The sequence below is a fragment of the Chelmon rostratus genome, chromosome 16, assembly GCF_017976325.1.
Source record: "Chelmon rostratus isolate fCheRos1 chromosome 16, fCheRos1.pri, whole genome shotgun sequence".
Lineage (NCBI taxonomy): Eukaryota > Metazoa > Chordata > Actinopteri > Chaetodontiformes > Chaetodontidae > Chelmon > Chelmon rostratus.
The window spans coordinates 20821481-20844520 of NC_055673.1; the positions used below are offsets into that span (position 1 = coordinate 20821481).

General features: G+C 40.4%; 1 protein-coding gene across 4 annotated transcripts in view; it reads right to left on the minus strand.

The window, feature by feature from the left end:
• trappc9 (trafficking protein particle complex subunit 9) overlaps window positions 1-23040 on the minus strand; it is a 192751-nt gene that overhangs the window by 136968 nt on the left and 32743 nt on the right. For all 4 annotated transcript variants that reach the window (XM_041955416.1, XM_041955413.1, XM_041955415.1 and 1 more), the window contains 5 exons: window positions 22512-22657; window positions 16180-16265; window positions 11116-11242; window positions 10818-10950; window positions 7695-7858 (listed from right to left, as the gene is read on the minus strand). In XM_041955416.1, the coding sequence (XP_041811350.1) occupies window positions 7695-7858; window positions 10818-10950; window positions 11116-11242; window positions 16180-16265; window positions 22512-22657 (656 nt within the window). The remainder of the gene's footprint in view (window positions 1-7694; window positions 7859-10817; window positions 10951-11115; window positions 11243-16179; window positions 16266-22511; window positions 22658-23040) is intronic.

Consider the following 23040-nt stretch of genomic DNA (forward strand, 5'->3'; position numbering starts at 1 on the left):
ACCAGGGATGGTAAGTGCTATCACCATGGTGCTGCAGTGCAACACTACACTTCTGTCACGACTGCATCAAATATCTCCTGCTGAGTGATCAGAAATTCAGACAAAGCAGAGCATCACGACTCACATTACGTACATGACTTAGGTACCCAGAGGAAGAATGTTATTAGATGGAAATAATCTTTGAAAGAAAAAGAGCATCAGCTTTCTGCACAAATTATAAAAAGACTCTACAGAGTCTCCAGCCACGCTAGCAGCTTTGTGAGGCTGTGCTTAACAGTGGTGCTTTGAGCTAAAGGCTAACAAGGAAAAGCAAGTGTAATGTTTACCGTGTTTACAAAATTAGGTTTGCATGTTTCAAAGAAGTTGGGACGGAAGCAACAAAAGACTGGGAAAGTTGTGGAATGCTCCAAAAACACCTGTTTGGATCAATCCACAGGTAAACAGGTTGATTGGTAACAGGTGAGAGTATCATGACTGGCAATGAAAGGAGCATCCTGGAAAGGCTCAGTAGTTAAAAAGCAAGGATGGAGCGAGGTTCACCACTTTGTGAACACATGATGCTATAAAGGAGATTACTACATGCACTCTTCATAGAACTGCTGCCTCGTTTTATTGATTAAATGATGCCACCCAGTCACCTGGAATCCTGCATCTCTGCAATCTTTAGATCAAAGACCACGATGGAAGCAAGTCTTGGACATTTTCGTGTCATACTTGACACTTCAGCTGTGTCTTTTGATGTCCTCCCCCAAATTTAACTAAAAATTTAACTAATACTTGAGACCTGACATACACATACTTTTCTTGAATGATCTGAGGGCGATACGGTGGACAAGGAAAAAAAAGCTAAGGGACAAAATTTAATGATAACTGTTGAGCTTGTTAGCCGATTTCACAGATCATGTGGTCTCTTTGCTGTATACATTTGTAAAATCCCCATCACATGAATTACTTTTGCGTGATCGATTTCCTTTTTTTTTTTTTTTTTTTTCTACATCTCAGGCAACATTTTACTTCCCTGTGCTTATTACCTCTGTGATTTGTAAAGTCTGTTTTGATATGAGCGCTATAAATCATTCATCTTATCTCTGAGGTTTAAAAATGATAAACCCCAGATGAAGATGGTTTAATGGTACATGTAATGAATTAATGATATGGGCACTAAAAAAAGCTGCAGCTGTATGTTATGCTAGCATGTAATGACAGCTGCACAGGCAGAAACTGGTGAAATTGAGGTACTTCTTTGGGATTCATTTTGCTGACAGGTGTAGAGCAGGCTTAAGTATTGATATGCAAACGAGTGATGAAGGGTATGTCTGTGTCTGTTTATAGCTATATATATATATATATGGGATCGTGCGCAATCCTGTCAGTATTATTGGTGAACCCACTCCAAGTTTAATGTATCTGGCCCACAGTCACTGGCTCTCCAGTGGTTATTTTGACAACTCTTAATGTCAAGAATGCCATGCAAAGAAAAGTAAAAAGGATGGTTTTACTTTACTTTTACTTGTTTCTCACTTCAGTTGTAGCTGCCTTCATTCAGAGAGCTGTATCCATCTAGAAAGCACCTTTAAATAATATCATTTTAAGTGGGCTATTCCTCATCATTAATAGAATGAGGTGGTAAAACACCAGTAAAAATTAGATTGACCAGATTAAAAATACATAATCATTAAAATGAGGTAATTTCTTCTAGGACTGGCTTATTTAAAGCACTTTACTTGAAACTGCAGTGGTTTCAGAAGTTACGGCAACTAAAAAGATGAAGTTACATAGAGAAAAAAAACTGGATGATCAATTGCACTGCAATGCAATTAGCAGGTCGGGTTGGATCTTGCAGTTCACCAGGCTGTTCTTCCTCTGAGGCAATATGTGAGCTTTGGCTGAACTGTCAATTTTCTGACACCAGAAACCTTTTTACAAAACTGCCATCAAGTTAAAGGAGGGCACTTAAAGACCTCGTTATTCAATATGATCAAAACTAAGAAAACAGCATCCTGCAACAGCGACAACAAACACACAAGCTGCAGTGTGACTGCAGTACACAAACAAGTGCATTCCAATATGCACTAATTATCAGCCTCTGGAACAAACTGGGAACAATACCCTGCAAATATGGGTTATTTTAAAGGCAGCTCATCTGCTGTAGCCTTCCAGGGGACACTCTGGTTAGAATAAACAGAAGACACTCCTCTGTGCTCTACTAACTCTGCTATAAAAACTGCTTCAATGATGATTACAATGTAAAATAACAAAACTCTTTCTAAACATGAAAAGCCTTAACAGAATAGCTTTGTATTCCACCTGATTCCCCAAAACAAGACCAGATAAAATGGCTCAGACAGCCTTGACACGCCAAGATGGCAAATGCATAAAAGCTTAAAAACCACTTTACATGGGACAATGTGAACGGTTGCAAGATAAAGAGCTTTTCCTACTCCTCTCCCTCTTCTCCGGTGCAAAATCTGTCCAAACAAACACGCCCTCAACACTGTGGTCTTGCCCTGGAGGAGGTACACAGTGGAATGTTTACCAGCCTTGAATGTAAGATACTAAATTATAGACATTTCCAAAATATGGCATACTTAAAATCCAACTGAAATTACATTCAGTCATCCTCTATTTGCAGCCAGAAATTCTGTCAATGTGTTTGTTAAATTGATCAGTATCAGTTTGTTATTGTGTCTTTGAGGGAATTATCAGAAATGTTCCTTTCGCTCTCAGTGGCTGGAGGGGCGTGCCCCTGTCTGTGTTTGATTGACAGCAGCTGGCAGGCAGAGCTCCCATAAACAAACTTACACTGTAGCCTACAAGTAATGGACTGACAGTGTGTTGTTCGTGGTGCTGTAGAGAAATCACGACAGCAGCGTCTAATCGGGCCGCAGTGACATTTGTAGTTCAGTTTACATGCTGTTTAATGTACTGTAGCTGAGCAGCTAATTAGCTATCTAGCCTGCAGACTGACGTGAGCAGTGCACTTTTCCCCGCTGAATGTTTGTTTGGTGGCTCGTTGAACACACTAAAGTGCAGACAAGACGTGTGTTCATGTTTGTATGTCAACTAAGAAGGAGGCTTTAACACGAAAGCTAATGTGGGTTGTTCAGAGTCTGTGGTTCTTGTGTCATGTAGCTGGCTGCTGTCTGCCTGTTAGTCAGTGTGGCCGTCTCTCTGCCCATGATATGTTACTGCTATATGTGAGATTTGTTCAATGTGAAGTGATTTGACTGGCTGTGTGGAAACAAGTCTGGGACAAATGAAGAATGTGAAGGTTCCAGTGCTGTGCCTCCATCTGCAGCGACTGCTACAAAAACTGGAGCAAAAGTCTGGAAAAAGTCAAGATAACAGACGTGAGACATCTCAACTAGTTGGAATCTCTTGGAGGGTAAACTCATACATCTTAATGAGACATGGCACATAGGTGGAAGGGTTTTCTTTCCTTTTAAAAATTATGCAAATGTTGAGATTGTCAAAAACAATGCTCAATTAAAATAGCTGCTTAGGTCCGAGGTGAAATTTCTTCGATATTCTTTGTGTTAAGATTACATCCTACATGTTAGCCCTCAACACAACCACTAAAACAGTTTCAACATCAAACACTATCGCAGGAACAAACTGAAACCCAGATTAAATTTAAAGAATGAGTCCTGTGAGACACTCCAGACGGAAGCTGATCTGACATTAAAATGGCCTTCAAAGGTCTCCCAGCTCAGATGTGGTGTACTTAATTACTTACAGGCGTTCTTTCTTTGTACTGTAATGAAGCCTGCTGCAAGAGCACATCCGTGGAGATGGCTGTGTTGAAAAGGAGGGACTTTTGACTGTGGTCACTGTGCCACAATTAGATGGAACAAGGCAGACTGTGTGGGGTAGAGTACATATGCATATATAAATGCTCGTACATCCAGCGTTACAAAAGAATTCAGCGTGAGAGTGGAGATAAGCAGAGACAACCTGGGAAACTGATAATGTTTAGTCCAGCATGAAGTTAAATGAACATTCATAACCTACAACATTATATAACATAAATTTAACTGTCTTTAAGACCCTTTGCATGTGTATCAGAGATAGTTTTGGAGAGTTTGTGTGAAAACAATACTGACTGTAAAGGTAGAGATAGCTAGAATACTGATAACAACATTATCATAACTTCCAGACACTGCTGCTAAGTTCCCTCAAGGGCAAGAACAACAGGGAGACATGGGGAAAAGATAATTTGATGTTAAAGTACTAATACATAAATATACATCTAAGCAATAACTGCTATGGTGATAATCAAACATTATTTGAACACTTTTTTTAACTAGAACATCAGATCTGTGTGGAGCGATGAGGAGAGTATAACCTTCCTCACATCAATGCATGAAAGAAACAGAAATGTCATACTTCCATCATGTTTTCCACTGACTGCAGTTTGACTGGAACTGCTTAATTATGCTGCACCATCTTCTTCTGCAGTGGTTTAATGGCACAAGACTGAACTAGAGCTACCAGCTGTTCATTGCAATTTGTCCACATCCTAATATTAGTATAACAGTAGTGAACAGAAACCACTACTGTACCCAACATTTAGATTAGGAGCAGGCATTGAAAAGACCAGGACAGGTGAAATTTAACTGAGCAGCTGACTTTCTTCTAACTCCTTCTGGGTGCCTGACTGTAAGAACTTCATATGGTCAGACTATGAGCTGAAGGGGCGAGAATAAAGTATATAAAGAACTGGATTTTACTGTTGAGTCTTCAAAGAACAAGTGCTATTGGTCACTCAGGTGCCATGGATAGTAAACCCTGCTCTCAACAAAGATGACGCAACAAGAAAGAAAGAAAAATGGGGAAGCAGAGGACTATAAGGGACTAGTTTATTCCCTAAAACTAGAGAAGATCAGGATTTGAAGAGAAGAAGAAGGCAGCTTGGAATTACTGAAAAAAGATAAAGCAGAAAACAAAGAGAAGAAGCTTGAAAACAAGGATGAAGACGATGATGATTCATTTCAGAAGACGTTTGAACAAGAAAGTGACAGAGGAAGGGCTTTGTGGGCGGTTTCTCTTTTGGGCAGTTTTATCTGCTACAGTTGAAAATGAAAAAAACATTTTTCCACACATTTTAAGAGTTTGACCTTTTGACCTTGCAAATAACCGTGGGCGAAAAAAGCGAAGAGCAAAGGGACAGAAATGTGGTTTTGTTTATTTATTACTGGGTTTTAACAGTGTAATCACTTTTATTGAAGTGTTTTACATGTCAGCTCAATTCTACCTGAATTTTTAAGTGATTCATTGTTGGATCTTAACAGAATTATTAGTCTTGTGGACTGCATTAACATTTTATCCACATTTATTTTTACCTTCAATGAGTCATTTGAACTGGCTTCATGCTTGCTTGTGTTAATTGGATAAGGTACATAGTATAAGTATTATTATACTTTATCTGTTTGAAAAAATTGTAATTGTAACAGGATACAACAACATGATACAGATGTATTGTATACAGGATTTCTAGCCGAGGCTAATTTGCAACCTGCGTTCCTCGTTAGGCTTTTCTACTTAAAAAAAGGCAGAATTTATCATTACAGAGAGCTCATTAGTTAAATTTAAGGTGCTTGTCAAAAGTCTTTTAGTGAAACTACAGATGGTGTTTTTCTAATTCAGGACTAGAGAAGTCAGTTCTTTTTGCTTGTTCATCCAACTCTGAAAATAACAGTCCCTTGGAGGCAAAACTATATTTGCAGCCTAAATCATTTCCAACAACCACAACAACAGTTCCATTTCAAAGAGAACTCCTGTTAACTTGAGAGACTACATCGTGCTTTGGTGTCCAGCCAGCAGGGAGTAGGGTATGTGAGAAGGGGGAAGGCTCTGAGAGGTAGGCAGTCACTGGACGAGTGTCTGCACATCAAAGACTACTTATTACAGTCCTGGACTTGTTAACATTAACAGGCTAATTCTTATACACCTTAGAGTGATTGTCGATTGGGCTTCTCCTTCCCCAATTCTCATTCCTTCACAATGCTTGTGAAGGAAATGCATAAACAGTGAGAAATATGTAGAACTGAGTCATGCAAAACAGCTTCTTCGTAAGACAAGATCTAACAGCATTGACCCTTGGATGAAAGCTATGTTAGCGTAGCCCGTCTTCAATTAAACACAGAACCATTGTGCCATTCTGGAAATGTCAGATCAATTCCATATATACTGGCCCAGCACCTCCTCTGTTGCTCATCACTGTGTGATCACAGCTGCTGAGAGCACAGGAAAAGGATTTTTCTGGCTTTATCCTAAATCTACTGCATCCCCAAGGTTGAACCAGAGGATATAGTGTCATTTTCTCAGTATGGTTCAATCAGGTATGTTTTGAGAATAGCAGGTCAAAAAAGCTTTGTGACAAGGGTTTGTGATAAAGTGGGTACAGTGAAAAAAACTTCTCATTCATCTACAGGTTTACACAAGTCAAGGAAGCAAAGGGATAAAGCAGAGGCCCAACCAATACATCAGCATGAGTAATATTATCAGCTGACTGTGGTTCAGAACAGGTTTGTCTGTCGTATACCCACAGCATTATCAGATGAGCCCCATGACTGGCACCACCCATCATGTTTCAAATGTATTTGTTTTAATTGATTTGAAAAGTTTGTAGTGTTATCTAACACTAGTTATATAAAAGTGGATAGATTTTTTTCCATCAAACAATAATTTCTATTTTTCAAACTAGCTGAGCAGTCATTCTATGTATCCCCTGATATGAGCGCAGATACAGCTACCCCTGGCTGGGAATCACTGCAACAAGTGAAAAGGAAGTGCAGAACAAAAATACCAAAGCTATGTTAGGGGTAATTTAGTGTCACCATTACATAGTTTGTCCACCAGAGAGCACTGACAATCAGTCAATACTGATAAAAAATTTAATACGTTTGAAAATAACTGCATGTGAGTATTTAGAATTGTTTGTGGACCAAAAGTCACAACTGATAAAATAAATCATGAGGTAGTATACAACCTAAACACTAAATAACGCCACATGTCATGGTATCTACTGGAATTCTGTAACAGAGAGGTTTCATACGTACTGAATAGAGTGGAATCTTAAATCTTATTTTGTACTTGAATTAGTGTTTATCACCTGGCTGGACTGCTGACCTCTGGTAGCACTGGGGAGGCATGCCAAGAGTTAAAGCATAACAGAGTGGCATGTTTGGAAATGTTGCTGCCTGTTTTAATAATGTAGCTGCTTTTTTCACACAGCGGCGAGACAAAGACAAAAAAGCGAAAGGGAGACGCAGAGACAGCCAGTCAGAGTGAGGGGGGGACTGCAGAGATCTGAGGACCTGAGCAGGTGGCGAACAAAGAGATGGAACACAGAGTGAAAAGCCACGGGGGCATGAAAGATGTAGAACCAAAGACAACGGGTAGTGACCTCTGTGGCACTGCGGACACAGGGACCGCAAGAGGCTGCAGCAGAAACTCAGTGGGTGACGAAGTACATCAAACGATGTCCTGGCTAAAACAGCATGATAACAAACTCTACATGTACACACATCAATAATCTCAATGCGTCATCGGCTGTTTTAGCACGTTGAACTATTCATTTATTTCACACCTTTATGCTATTAATCCACTTCTTGTCATTCTCTTCTTCTTGCTGCATCTTCCTGTTTATTTAGTCGCTGACATCTAAGGTAAAATGTGGTAGGGGTACTAACCTTTGGTGCTGACAATCTTAGAGGTGAGCTCCAGAGTCTCGATCTCCTCAGACCCAATGTTCTCCAAGGTGATGGTCAGCGCCTGAGTCTCTCCATTGAACAGCTGGACGGACACTGTGCTGGACAGTTCCTCTTTGGACATGGGCTGAGGCGTGTGGGCTGACCTGTTTAGATTGGTGGAGAAGGAGAGCTTCAGTGATGAGAGAGAGTAATATGTGCTGTATGTACAACATGTAATATGTGTGTATTTTCTTGCTTTCATTCCCTTAAGGGGTCAAGCGATTTATAAGAAAATAAGTCAAAAGATGGCAGGCGTATGATGTTGACGGCATGTCTTATGTGGTTTTACTTCGATCATAATTCGAAGAACAATTCTTCAGGTGTTCAACCAGAAATGTGTGAAAACAGATCAAGTATAAGAATGATCTCCTTCACGTTTTGATAAAGATGATAAAGGCCTTTTAGAATCTCATTAGCAGGAACATCATTTGTTGATGGCTTTTTTTCCACAGTGGGGAATCCTGCTGAGACTTAAGCGCTGCTTGACAGTGGCCACAAGCCTTTTTTAAAATTTAATGTCATATGTTCTTAAGAATGGTGAGCGGATCGCACAGTATTGACCAAAGACTCACTCTACGCTGGGTACTCATAATGGCATTTGGTTATCAAGACAGTACAGAATTATACAGTATAGAGCATACAGACCCCCCCAGCACAAAAGAGTAAATCTGCTCGTCCGTTTTTCTTTGTGAGTTCAAACCGTGTGCCTTCTTGTATTTCTGGCCACATCTCAGTCAGTGACATCACAGCAAAGCATTGTCATCAGCTGTCAAAAGCAAAACACCTGCAGCTGCTGCTTCAAGTTATAAAGACTGGCTGGCATCTGTTTGCAAGTGATGTAAATAGAGGAGCAAAAGACTGTGAAAGATCAATGTGGGTGTTTGCTACAACTTCATCATGTCTCATTATACATGCACATGCTCAGTGTCATGACTTCAATACGCAGCAAACACTCTGCCTGAGGCCAGAATTACAATGCCAGTCAGCACCAACTGCCTATACTTTTTTCTGTGCTTGACAGCAGGTCAACACAAAAATAACTCTTCCTGACATTTCAGATGCATTTTCAAAGTTATAACGGAGCAATGATGTATACCTTTTGAAATCAAGAACTGAAAAACGTAAATGTTTTTTCACCTATGCCACCAACAAGCACTGTTTGCACTGTTCGGGTAGATACTTCCGTCCTTTTGGCTCTGACAGTGAAGCTGTTTTATAAAACATGGCTGAAGGCAAAGGGCAGATTTATGCTCTGAGCCTTTTTTCTTGCAACCAAAGCTGATGTTTAACAGTGATGTTAGTCATGTGAAAAGGGAAAAAACTATAAGAGCTGCAGCTTTTTGCTGGAGGCAAGAAGATATCTGAGAAGTCAATGAGGCACCTTGGTGACTGAAGTCAAAGCTGAACATCTACCTGTGGACTCAAGGGAAGCACCGAAGAGACCACATATTAGATTTGTATTCTATTTGCTTCATGTATCTGCTACAGTACTCTTCCAACACTAGAGAATAAAAAGATTTTCCACATCAAAAGCTGCTGAAGTGCTGTACTTACAGGCATGACCTAAATAGTGGATTTTGCAGCAGCTCCGCTGTCAAAGTGATTTACAACACTGCAACAGGGTGCTTTACCTGTTATTCTCCAGTAGTAATTTAACCCATGATTTCTCCTCTTATGTTTTCTACTTTTACTGCATCCAAAATGTCATTACACCTAACAGGATATACATCAAAACAAATGCACCTGCCACTCTCACAGACTGCAGCTAATTCTGACATGAGAAAAAAACACTCTGCTACAAATGTCAAAAGCCAGCCAAGCCTTTTACTGTGTATTTTTGGTTTGTTGTGTATTTTAAGTGCTTCTGTCTACAAGACCATCACATTCATGCTGAAAATACTACTACTTTGTGCCACTGGCAATGCATCGATTTATAAAACACCTGTGGATTTAATCTCAACTTGATCCGACTTTCAAAAAGTACTCATAATCTTTAGAAGTCTGTTTTTATGGCCACAGTTAACCTTAGTGTTGGGATTACTGTCAAAAGAGTTTCTGAATTAAAGTGTTGGGTCAATAAAACCTGGACCTCACCTGAGTTTTTAGCAAGACCGACACTGCCAGTTGGTATGAAAAGGTGTACTGAACTAGAGTTTCCATACATATACCGACTACAAGATAACAACAGGGTGACTATAGAATAACTACAGCGTGTATCAGTTGTGCTTTTTAGCCAAATCCAAAGCCTTCTCTTTTTAATCAGGAAGATACAATGAATGACTATCTCACAAGGTGACCAAAAACTAAGAAGAAACCCGATATTTAAGCATCATTCACACGACAGGCCAGTGACACTCTGCTGAACATTTGCATATACAGTCTGCAGTCTGTGAGCAGCACTGTGACACATTTTTCATCCTTTTGGATCTGTAGTCCAGTCACAGCGGATGGGAAATGAAATCATGACTATGGGGTTAAAGTGGGGACAGTGTAGGACTCGTTGCCCTTTTATATTTTTATGGCCAAACAGTGCAAGGTTCTTGTCTTGTCTGGAGGCAGTGACATGACCTCAACTGAGCATGTGTTCACTTACTCGAAATTAGAATGAAACCAAAAGGCCCTAACGCAAGCAAGTGACTGCAAAGGCTTTGCAACAAAAATCTTACGTCTACCTTCATTCATGTAATTCAATTTTTTGTCCCATTAAATTACTTCATCACATGTGATGTAAATACCTCGAACTAAAGCAGTGTCACGTCACTGATGATGCAAACAGCAAAATTTGAAAACACTTCTTCAATTTTGCTAAAAAGTTTTTACACTCACTGTTTTTTGCCTTCTTCAAAGAAGTGTTAATGTGCTAACCAGGAGATGGAAACACCTTTGCCAAATACGTTCTGCAAACATAACTCATAACTCACATTACTTGCATTACTTAACTCTGCATGAACACACATCTGTAGCCCTGCCTGTTTGTTATCTGTTGTTGGTGTTAATAAAAGTCATACCCACAGTTTTAGAGAATAACTAAAACCATGAAAATGACTGGTGAGAGTTTCTGACCGTGGTAGAGATGTGCTGAGCTGGAGGCGAGGAAGGGAGGGAATGACCTCGACTAAGCAGCCACTAGTCTTCACACCAGGCAGGCCCTCCAACAGGCAATCACTGGTCACACCAAACACTGACGTGTGGTAACCTGCGTACACATGCAGAATATAGGAAATGTGTGGCTGCAGTGGTCGATGTGTGCCTGAAGTTAACATCAAGGTTAAAATTTGTGCAACAGAAATCACATCTCATTTGACCAGCTCATAATATGAGCAACATGAGAGTAAAGGAATAGGTTTTCAGATGGACTCACCATTGACAGTGATGTTGCCAGCTGTACGTGGGACACCAACCAGAGTGACGGGGTACAGGCCAGACTCTGCAGGCAAGGACAGCGCAGCGGGCAGCGACTCAAACTCCACTCCAGAGGTCAGCAAACCCTGGAAACAAAATAAGATGGGAGCTGGTGTGATCTTATATGATATATATGTAGAACTTTCATTGCAGCAGAAAGAATACACAAGTAAAATCTAAATTAAATCAATTGAATGTTCTTAGCAAATTATAGCTTGAATCAGCTCGGATGGAAAGATGAGAACACAAATCGTGTCCTTTCTTGTGAGCACAGGTATGGTGTTAGCTGTAAAATGGTTCTTTAAAAACATTATGAGAAGTTACTTTTCCAACTGTAAGTCTGGTTTAGCGAGAATGAAAGTGTAAAAGTGGTAGCACGCTTGTTTCAAAACCAACCAAACCGACAAAACCTCCACAAATAATCAAATGTCTCAGCCCTCATTCGACTCTTTGTTCACCTTATGCTAACAAGGCCCCCAGAGTGATGTGCTGTCTGAGTCTCCCACAACAGTTCAGTGTGAAGTATCTCTCAAACTGTTTCATGTGATTCATCATCTTAATCTACTCATGATGTCCTGAAGATTAAATCTCTGTCAGCGTGAGATGGCCATTTCCATTGGAGAAAATTGCTCTCCATGGGAAATGGCCACTTGAGCCATGTGTGCCTGAGAAGTGATTGAAAATAAGTCCTACAGCTCACAACACAGAGGGAGGAGGGATCAGACATGTTTCAAATTCATCACTCCAAATTCTCACAAGGTGGTGCCGAGACCAGAATATTCCATGCCGAGGTGTTTTATGCATTGGGAAATTTGGGCTGGCTTTCCAAAGGCTTTCGAGGCCTTTAATGAAGGTTTTGTAGTGAAACTCAGAAATACCAGTTACATAAAATAACTGTTGAAAGGACAATTCAGCTTTCTTACAACTTGGGTCTTGTTATCAAAGTTTTGCCCATCATTAATATCCATTATGATAACATTGTACTCACCAAAGTAATTACAGATTTGTTTTTAGCGATATTACTGCATTCCCAGATATCAGCAATTAAATTGGTAAATTCAGCACTATTATTACCAACAGGAAGGAAAGTCAACTGAAAATAAAGTCCAAGTTGTAATAAACTGGATTTGCTGATAAGAAGGACCTCAGATCTGACTTCAAAACAACTAAGAAGTCCTGAAAGAGCAATCGAGACAGTCATATTTAACATCCTGTAGTGATGCTGCCATCTCTTATCTATTGCTGAGCGCCATCTTAAAGGGCAGAAGCAATACTCTGGGTCAATGAACAGCATTTGCAAATTCATGGTTTTCTCAAGAAACAGTAATTAAATGGGTCTGGCTTCACCCTTCAACCACTTGTCTCACCTGAACTCTAAAGCGCTACACAGAGAGATACAGCAGTGTAAGACATGCATGTGACGCCTTTGCTGTCTCAGTAAAGATATTATGTTCATCATGAAGTTACTATCACAACTTTAGCTGAGTGAAGTTCCTGAGTGGTACGCTTCTGTACTTATCACTAATCATAAAAAAAAAAAAAGTTGAGGCTGATAGGAATGCTAAAGCACAGGATTAATTCTAATTTTGATGTGATAATGGTGCGAGATGAAAGTTCATTAGAATTTATTGCAAAAATCACTGCAATCCATCCAGGTGTTGACACATTTCAGTCCGGGTGGGCCGACCCATCAATCGACCAACCGTCAGACCAGCCAACGTTGCCATCGCTGGAGCCAAGCTGCCATCTTTGCTGAAAGTCATCATTTATAACAATCACTCCAACTTTGGGCTCCAAGCTTAACCACAACAACAATGGGCTCTCTTTAGTTTTCTCCCCCTTACATGTCAATTTTAATTGCTGAGATCTACACATTTTTGAGATATTTGTTGAAAGGAGTGTGAAATGTTACTCTTGGTACTTCTTCTGTTTGTGCATTTTTGCAAGTGTGTCTCAGATCTTTTGACAGGATTATCTCATGTGAAACTATCTCTACAGTCAGAGAATAGTGTGGTTTCTGTCTGTCAGTCTGGCAGCTGGCTGTGATGCCAACTGCAGAATTCCTATGATAAAAATGTTTTATCAGTGAATACAATTGAAACACACAGTGTCTAGTTGTCAAACTGCAGTGATGCAAAACATGCCAAATCACCTGAGCCTCATTTGTAGTCAGAAAATGTCTGTATGTGGCTTTAAAGTTTCCTTCCAATGTGTACTCGTGCCCGCTCAGAATGACTGTATTTACATACTCCGTACACACTGCCTGTGCACGAGGCAGACTGAGGTGACGTAAGGACTGCATCAATCCCTAACAGCAGACACTACCTCACTGGAGGAAGGCTGCTGAAGCGCTGAGCTCTGAGGTACCACGCCTGTGATTTAAACTCTCCTTGCTTTCACTTCAGGACATTATACACCTTTACTGGATTGCAGAAGTATGGGTGCTAACCGGCTGAAAACAGTTCATCTGCATTCAGTCTTGAATAACAGTCATGATTAGAGCATGTGCTAAGTGAACTGCAGTGTTTGAGCTGCTGTGCATCGACCGCGCTGAACAACGCTGGCGGTATGCTGTGAAGCTTTTGTTTTTCTTTGACTAATGCTATGATAATGCCGTGATTATCATTTAGGATTGCGATCATTTCTGTGATCTGGCACGTAGCTGCACATCTGATAGCAACAAAAAAAAGGCACACAGAGAAAGCCAGATAAGACGAAGAGACTGAAAACTGTGTTAATTTGGCTCAAAACTTTCAGTAAAACTACTGATTTTAGCCCTTTTCTCAATCACACGATATGATGACAGATATGATTTTCTTGTTTCATTATTGAAGTAAATGGTGAATCCATCTTCACTGCAAATTACCCAGCTAACCTGACCTAAGAGACAAAACTAAAAGTGCTTTGTGTCCTTCTGAGAAAAAGTAAATAACTATCCCAAACTTGTTGGTGGGGAGAATGACAGAACCATCTGACGGTGACCCCTCTGAAAATGAAAGGGTGGGGGTGGGGGTTGTGGTAAAAAGCACTACTTTAATAGAAAATCAATAAAGCACAAAGCAAAGCTGGGTATTAGTGCTGAAGTCGTGTGGTGACTGAGAAGGAGCGCCTGTCTGCCAAACTACAAGGTCACCTTGGCGGCGGAGGATGGAGAAGTGACCTTGTGTCCGTGTTTGTTTGCCAGTGTGTTTCAGAGAGCTGGTTTATGTATAGTGGATAGACGGTTGCTGGGGTCTAACGGCAGTCACTTTGTCTGGAGTGCGGAGCAGCTCTCAGCAGCTTGCGTCACCCTGTCTGTCTCCACCTGCGTGACTCTACAACACCACCTGAGGTTCGCAGCTGCTGTGGAGCTGTGAAGGGCTTCAGCTTCCATCTGTGACCTGATCAATTCACCTGTAGGTGGGGACAAGCTAATGACATCCACATCGCTATCTGACCTTGCCTGTTTCACTGTTTCACCTCACAGCAACTTTGCAAACAGGCAGCTGACGTACAGTGTTGTGAGAAGTACTGTAACTCTCTGAACTTCAGGTGACACGTCCAATCGCTCATCAGGTCATACGCCGAGAACGTTCTTCATGTTCCAGTTAGGCATGAAAAATATTCAAAAGTATATTAATCAACAAATCTTTGCTTGATAAAAAACTTAAATGATTAACTGAGCATCTATTACTTTTTTTTGGAACAGGTTTGTATATTTCTGTTTAAGTTCTGAATCATTACAGTATTTTCAGTGGCGACAGTCTGTATATCTAAAGAGATGAAACGCTTCTATATCACTTTGTGAGATGATATTTATAGCACAAATTTGCCCGACTGGAGCTTTGAAACATGCAAGTTCACACTCAGAGACAACTGGCTGGTGATTACTCCTTCAGTTTAAACACTTTCCAGATGTTCCAAGCTGGAGGTCGCCTGAATTTCCTGTGGCTGTAACAGCATGTGCTGTTATCAGACGATGCAGGGCGGCTAAATCAACCAGCAAGACCTGTCCAAGTCTATTTGGCATCAGCTCCAAGACAGCTGCTACAATTAAGAGGCCACTGTCTCCATTCACACTCCGCCATGAAACTTTCACGGCAATTTGTTCCTGACTTTCCAAATAATTAAAGGCAACATCACTTTTGACAGGTAGTACATTGCGTGCAATGCTGTGTATGCCACCGCTATCTCGCTGCTGAAAGTAGGCCTCTCCCTGCTGGCCTTTTATTGAGCCTGATGATTGCTTTGCATTTCAAGGTTGTCCCACATCACTGCATTCATAAACAGACACAGCAGTGAGCAGTAAGATCGGCAAGGTATTTGGTATATATCGCTTGCGCCTGTGAACCTGATAAAGTGGCTCAACTGGTGTGTGTGTGTTTGAAAAGGAGCAGCAAGGGAGTGACAAAGTAGAGAAATTAGAAATGGATGTTGCAAAAGTTTAGATCTGCACTTCCATTGGACGTCCTTTAATAAGGAAAAGTCCTGAACTTAAAAAGACGCATTTACCAAGCAACCATCAAACAATACAGTTAAATTGGACTCCCTGATGTCTGATGGCTTTTTTCAGACTTTATTTTGCACAGAAAAGGAGCGTGAATGTTCTTACACTAACCTCAATATAGAGCCTATCTGGTCTGACAGGGTGGTGTGTGAAACCATAAAATTAATGGCACGACAGGGGGTGTGCCTCTCCCTCCTGATGTTTTCTTACTGTCAGGAGAGAGTTTGTTCTCACCATCTCATACAATCATTACAGTATTAACCTGTCAAAAATGCTTTTAAGGCTAATACCTTTCCTTAATTAGGCTATCAAGGATGATTACAAAGCATTTTCACTTGCCCTGTTGCAATTCATAGGTGGGTGCAGAGGGACTGTTTGTATTAGTACTACAAGGAAAACATGACAGCAACCTCCTGTTTTAACAAAGCTGTGATTAGATATAAAACTTGTTTTTATTAAATATTCAGACCACTGATTCTCCATCAAGGCATGTTATTACAGCACATTAGACAATTAGTTGTAATATATTTAACTGACCATATTCTCCACTCGAAGTTCGTAAGGCATGGGGTTGTAGACCATGAGCTGCACTTCACAAACATCCCCTTGAACCCACTGGAAGTCTGGGAAAAGAAAAACAGACATGAATTAGAAAAAGATATCAGTGGTATTAAAAGCCATTTGTAATTAATGAGCTGAGGGAAATAGACCGTTACAGGCTAGACTGCTATTAAAGCTCAACAGCAACAGTCAGTGATAGATGATGTAAATATAAACAAAGTCTAAGAAAATAAAAGGTTTTTCTGATTCATTTTTAATTCATTCAGAGCCAAACCAGATAATCACAGAATGCCTGTATCACATCCAGTTTGTGTTACGCTTCAGCAAAACCGCATTCGGCTACTTTAACGACTAGTTTGACATTTTGAGGAATACACTCATTTGCCTTCTTGCTGAGAATCTGCGTTCGGTGCAAAGCTGCAGCCAGGAGCCGGTTAGCTTATCTTAGCATAATAACTGGAAGCAGGCTGGAACAGCTAACCTGCCTCTGACCAAAGTTTAAGAAAAAAAGTCCACCTACATTCGCAACCCATAGAAATGTAAATGTAAGGATGTAACTGGGGAAGGGGAAAAAGAAGAAAAAAGAAATGTAATCCATATGTATGTGAATGTGGGAGTGTGTTTGGGTGTATTTATGAGAAAGAATTAATAACACTAAACTTACCCATCCTGCAAAACCCACTTGAAATGTTTGTTTGTTGTTTATTTATTTTTTCCTTCGCATGTTGTCCTCTGTTACTTTTGTTCATAAATGGTTCAAAAATCAATATCATCTGTTCTTGCCTTTGTACTTGTCAGCATGTCCACATTGTCTACATGTATATGCTCTATTTGGTGAGTATAAGAAAAAGATTGATTATTGATTATGATAGATATTATATAATAATAATAATAATAAACCAACTGAAGAAATTAGCTCAATACAGAATGGTTTCTCTTGTTAGTTTTCTTTTGTGGTACACATAAACTCATACAGGAGAGCAGAAGCTGAATAAATATACAAGTAATAAAAAAAAAAAGGCTAAAATGCTAGGGCTGCGTTGGCGGTGACGTGTTGATTCTGGGACAAGGAAGACAATGAAATATGATCCACAAATCCAGTTGGAATGTAGATTCATGAGCCTCATTCAAATGAATCAGGATGTGTATTTTTAATGCAGAGGTAATGCTGCTGCAGCAGAGTGAGAGCCATCCCTGCAGCCAGGTTTCAAAATCTTGTGGAAAGCCTTCTCAGAAGAATGGAGGCCATCACATTAGTTTATCAATGCAAATGGTTTTGGAATAAGACGTTTGGTAACCACACGTGGGTATAATATGCGGGTGTACGTATACTTTGGGCCATGCAGTGCATATAGATTTAATATTGTGGAAATATACTGAAAAATAAAATCACATTAATTGGAATTGATACTGTTGTTAAAAGCGTGATAGGACCTTTTCCATGGGCCATTGTTAGCTCACAGAATGAAATTCATTGAGCAGTCGTCACGAGCTAACAGCAGGGATAATGGGATCAAATTATGTTAGGACCTAATTAAATGGACTCCAGAGAACTGTGAACTGTAAAATACAGGTTAGCACTGCATCATGGATGCTGTGCTCAGATTTTCTAAGGTCCAAATATTTAGGAAATATTCAGAGGAAACCTGCAGTCACTGATTTCCTGAGAGAATTACTTGGATTTCCGAAAGAGCTTAGTCTTACTTTTAGAAAAAAAAAGAGAAAAGAGGAGATTACAGCTCTGCACTGCAATATCCATCAATCCTGAATGAGATGGTGAAAGGGTTTGTTAGATTGAGAAGCTCCAGTCCCACTGTAGCCATACCCATCTCCATTTGCAATATAACATATTCTAGTCCATTTGGAGAGTCCATTGCTCTAAATAAACTTGCAAAAGAGGGCCTGGAAATCCTTGCTCAGACCTTAGCAGGAAAAGGGATTTATAGAAGGCAAACTCCAGCCATGCACCCTGGGAAATTAAGTCAGTCAAAAGAAATATATCGATGATATGAATGCCTGTAAAGTCCCACACAACCTTAGGTCTGGCTCACAGGCACGCTCTCATAGCCAGCCAATTAAGCGTGAAATACACCTCAGAAAATAGAAAGTAGAAAAACAAAGTGGATTGCTGCCATTTTACTTGTGTTGCCTCAGTCCTAACTCCTCAAGTGGCCATTGAGATTCTGCACAGTTCTCCAAAGGCTTCAGCTCTTTGAAACCTCATCGTACAAAGCAATGTGAAATGTTTTGAGTCAGTGCATAGCTGCATGCTTAGTTAAACATTGGCTGTGTTGGTTTCTTAAAGGGCAAGTTATCTTGTCAAACTGTTGCTCGTGTGCTGCGAAAATCATCTTTTATGGACCTGCGACACAACTGAAGAACTTTTACTTGTGTCACTGCATCCTGCAGAAAACGTTCTGTCAGCAACATGAATCTTTCATAGTGAATAACAACATGCACACTACGCCTGGGCAATGGAGCAAAAGTCATCCACGTGTAATGATGCGACCCCCAGAGCAGGAGGGAGTGCATTCAAACATAACTGAAACTTTTGAGCTCGTTTGATAGTACGAGTCATTAGCACCTCAGATGGAGACACACTTTGGAGGACATTTAGTTAATACTGTAAATGGAAGAATTTAAACACTCCATACAAAAAATAGAGCTAAAACTAAAAATGCTTTACCATTTAACAGGCATGAGTTGCTATGACGAAGCAGGCATCAGGTCCACCAGGGACCTGGAGATTTAAGATGCTGACCATGTATTTTACATTGTACATGGACCAAATCTCACTGGGGAACTGGCTTTGAAAATTAAATATAATATTAGATGCACAGTTTGTAATATTGTGAGAGAGAATTTTACAACACTGGAGAGTTATCATAGTGATCATCATTTATCAGCCTCAACAATCAGGAGTTAAACACCGCTCATGTATCAAGTCTAATCTACCACAGGGGACGTCAATGACGTGCAGCTCTACATTTAAACTAAATCAGGGATACTACACTTGCTTTCCCCGGGGGTCACTTTTGCAAACTGACAGGAGGCCAGGGGCCAACTGCAACACAAACATGAATAAATACATATTTCTGCTAAATTAGGATAAAATTGGTCGGCCTATATGACAGATAAATCATATATTTTACCACCTTTAATAGCTGCAGCTGCATTGTAGTTGTAAGTGCTTTAGTTACATTTGTAAGAGTTAGATATACAACATTAAGCACATCTCCATCCTCTTCCATCAAGTAATCACTCAAATGTTGGAATGAGTCATAAACCATAAACATAAACTGCTCTTACCACAGACAGTATGAATAGCATATTTGAACTCTTTTAGTGCAAAACACATTTTGTGATTAGAATAATACTCATTTGTGTAACACTTGTCTTTCCCTGCATAGCTCACTGTTTCTAGCTACTGCAGTTTGCACAGCCTAAAAGGCCACCACATTGCTAACAGCCTAATTTAATCTGTATAGCCCTGAAAAAAAAAAAAAAAACAAAGGAAAAAAAACCCTCTTTATTGTCATTTTAAATTAGAAAATCATCAGCAGGCCACCAGGCACCCCATCGCAGGCCACATTCGGGTCACGGGAGAATCATTGCACTAAATCCATCACCGCTGCACCTCACTCCACTCTGACCAACTGCCTCACTGAAATCAAATCACGGATGCAAGCCAGCTTCCTCAAACTAAACTGTGATGAATCAGACATGATCATCATCAGTCCCAAAATCCCTCACCAGAACCACTCACAACTTCTGCCTCACCATCAATAACTCCACTCTGTCTCCCTCCCCATACATCTGCAACCTTGGAGTTATTTTCATCAGCAACCTCTCCTTCAAACACTGTGTCAATCAAATCAGCAGAACGGCCTTTTCCCACCTAAAAAACATAACTTGTCTTCGCCCTTCACCCTCCTTCTCTGCTGCCCGAACTTGATCCATGCCTTCATCACAGAACTGACTACTGCAACAGTATTCTTTGTGGCACATCATCCCAAGTCCTAAATAAACTCCAGTACATCCAGAACTCTGCTGCTTGCCTACTCGCCCACTCCCACGACTACATCACCCCCGTCCTCCACTGGCTCCCTGTCCCACAACGGATCCAATTCAAAGTCCTTCTCCTCACTCACAAAGCTCTTCATAACCAGGCCTCCTCCTACCTCACCGACCTGCTCCACCACCACACTCCTTCCTGCAGCCTCCACTCCTCTGATGCTAAACTCCTGTCTCCACCACTCAGGACCAAGCACCACACCTGGGGCAACAAAGCCTTCGCCATAGCTGCCCCCAACCTATGTAACTGTCTCCCCAAACACATATGAGACTGCACCGATCTGTCCATATTAAAAACACTAATCCACACTCAGCTTTTCAGAACTGCTCTTAACCCCATACCATTGTGTAATTAATGCTACATGTAATATATATTTTAATGTGTTGTTTTATATGATCATTGAAACTTGTGTCAAGTGTCCTTGGGTACCCTGAAAAGCACTCAATAAATAAAATGTATTATCATCATCATCATTGTTATTTTTTGTTGCCACCTGTAGGCTGACTTCATGCATCTGCTGGCCCACGGTGTCTTCCTGAAGGAGAAACTATGATGAATGTATGACTGGAAACATGCATGTGCCCAGTCAGGCCAAAGACTGGGCTGAAACAGATCATGAGTGAAAATTAGGTTACTTGGCCAATCAAGATCATGCAACTGTTTGCCCCTACAAACTGTATGTTTAGCATCACTGTCCTGCCATATTATTCTAAAATTTGTGGGCCATGTATAAAAAGGGCAACGCTCTTTCAACTACTATGGATGTACTCAAAGCTGGAATCAGCACTCGTAGTTATTGTTTTACTCCAAATCCAAAGTGCGGAGTACAAAACCAAAACAACATAAAATGTGTCAATGTCTAAACACTTTCAGACTGCACTATGTCCCTGCTTCCCCTATGAGAACTACATGAAGTAAAATCCAGGTCCCTTGTATTGCCTTTTACCAATGTAATAGACAGCCCATCACCCACATCAAAGTGAATGGATAGCCGTATACTACACAGTTCGTAAAACTGAGTCTCAGAGCAATTATAGGGAAAACAATCTCCCATTAGAGGACCTCTTATTTTATGGCTGAACATGAACCTGATTCATAGCATGTGACTCAAAGTGCAAGAAAACGCGCACACATATATTCTCAGTGTCCACACACCTTAACTGCTAGAGCCTAGCACAGCATACTAAAGATTTTGGTTCCCTGTCACTAAAATGAATGAATGGGAAGTGATGGTTTACTCTGTAGCTGTAAAAGTTTACAGCTGTGGCACATATCTGAGCATAATGAAGTCCTCAAGTAGATCCCTATAGACTGATGACAGGCACTGCCTCCATCTCTGATATAGACCATTTTGTACATTTTGATTGATAATGTATTTAATGTGATTGATCAATACTAAACTGTGTATCCATGTAATGCACTTATACAGGACTGACATAGAAACATCCAAGATTTGCAGATTTTCAGGTCATTTGGATAGACGTGGAAAGAACTGGAAATCATTAGTGAATGAAAACAGTATTTCTGTTAGCCAGCAGAAAGGCAGAGAGCCCTTCTCTCAAATAAACAAATGTCAAATATTGTTTATAAGACCAGAATTGCCTTTTTCTTTATATTCTGGCTGAGATAACAATTACTCTTACATGTAAAACAGCCATGTTCAACATCCATGTTTAATAATATCGCACCTGAGTGGAGTCAGTAATGACTCTACAGGTTCTAAAGCTGGCTCGCATGTTTGACTTCTGCCAAGAAGATTACATTTCAGCACTGGAAACCCCGAGATTTACCACTAACACATCGTCTATTGGATACTCTTTATATTGAATTCACTTCAACAAGGATCAATAATGATGAAGGACATGAACAGGTGGAGGGAAGTGGGGGACGGGCGTTTAAGGAAACTATTGAAAAGTTAAGATTTGGTCTGTTCTGATTTCCTTTGTAATATGAATAAAGTTAAGTACAAATATAATATACAAAAAGTTAGCCTTTGATCAACTACAGTCAGAGGAATTCAGACAAAAAGGGCAACTATGACTACATTTTTCACCTGAAGGAGACGTTCAAGCTGAAAGTTAGCACTGACACCTCATTCATTTCACATTCATGCGCTGGAATATGGTTGTCAGGACACACTCTTAGTGAACAAATGGTGGTGTGTGTATATGTGTGTGAAGATGTACAGTAGGTCATGATGAGCATAACACAACACAAATGCCTTTGGGCTTACCTATCTTCTTACACCGCTCCTCTCCTCTGTTGTGCATGATGATTGGTGAGTAGATGAAGGGGCTGGCAGTGGACATATTCTGTCCCAGCAGGCCTTTCACTTTGTGAGGACGCAGACTGACAGGCAGATTGAGGAGCTTCACTGATCTAGTTTTGGGCATCACAGGAAAAGGCACAACAATGGCATGAGAGAGAGATGAGACAAGCTGGTGAGGTTTTGCTCTGCAGTTCGCACTTCACTTTAGCTGATGGAGTTTTAGAGTTACAACAGTTTATGCAGAATAATCCAAGTGTATCCTGATGAATATTCCTGATTGTTACACTACATTGGAAGAGATTTATGACAACACTATTTGTTAAAGGTTCCAAGGTCAGGAAACGAATAAAAACATGAGCACAGACACTTGAAGAAAGTGTGTACTCCTCACTTTCAGGGACCAGGGGTCTATTAAATCATGCACAGATAATTTATGTAATCTAGTAGATAAAAACTGCTGCTGTTCTATAAGAAGTTACTGTCACTCATTAAT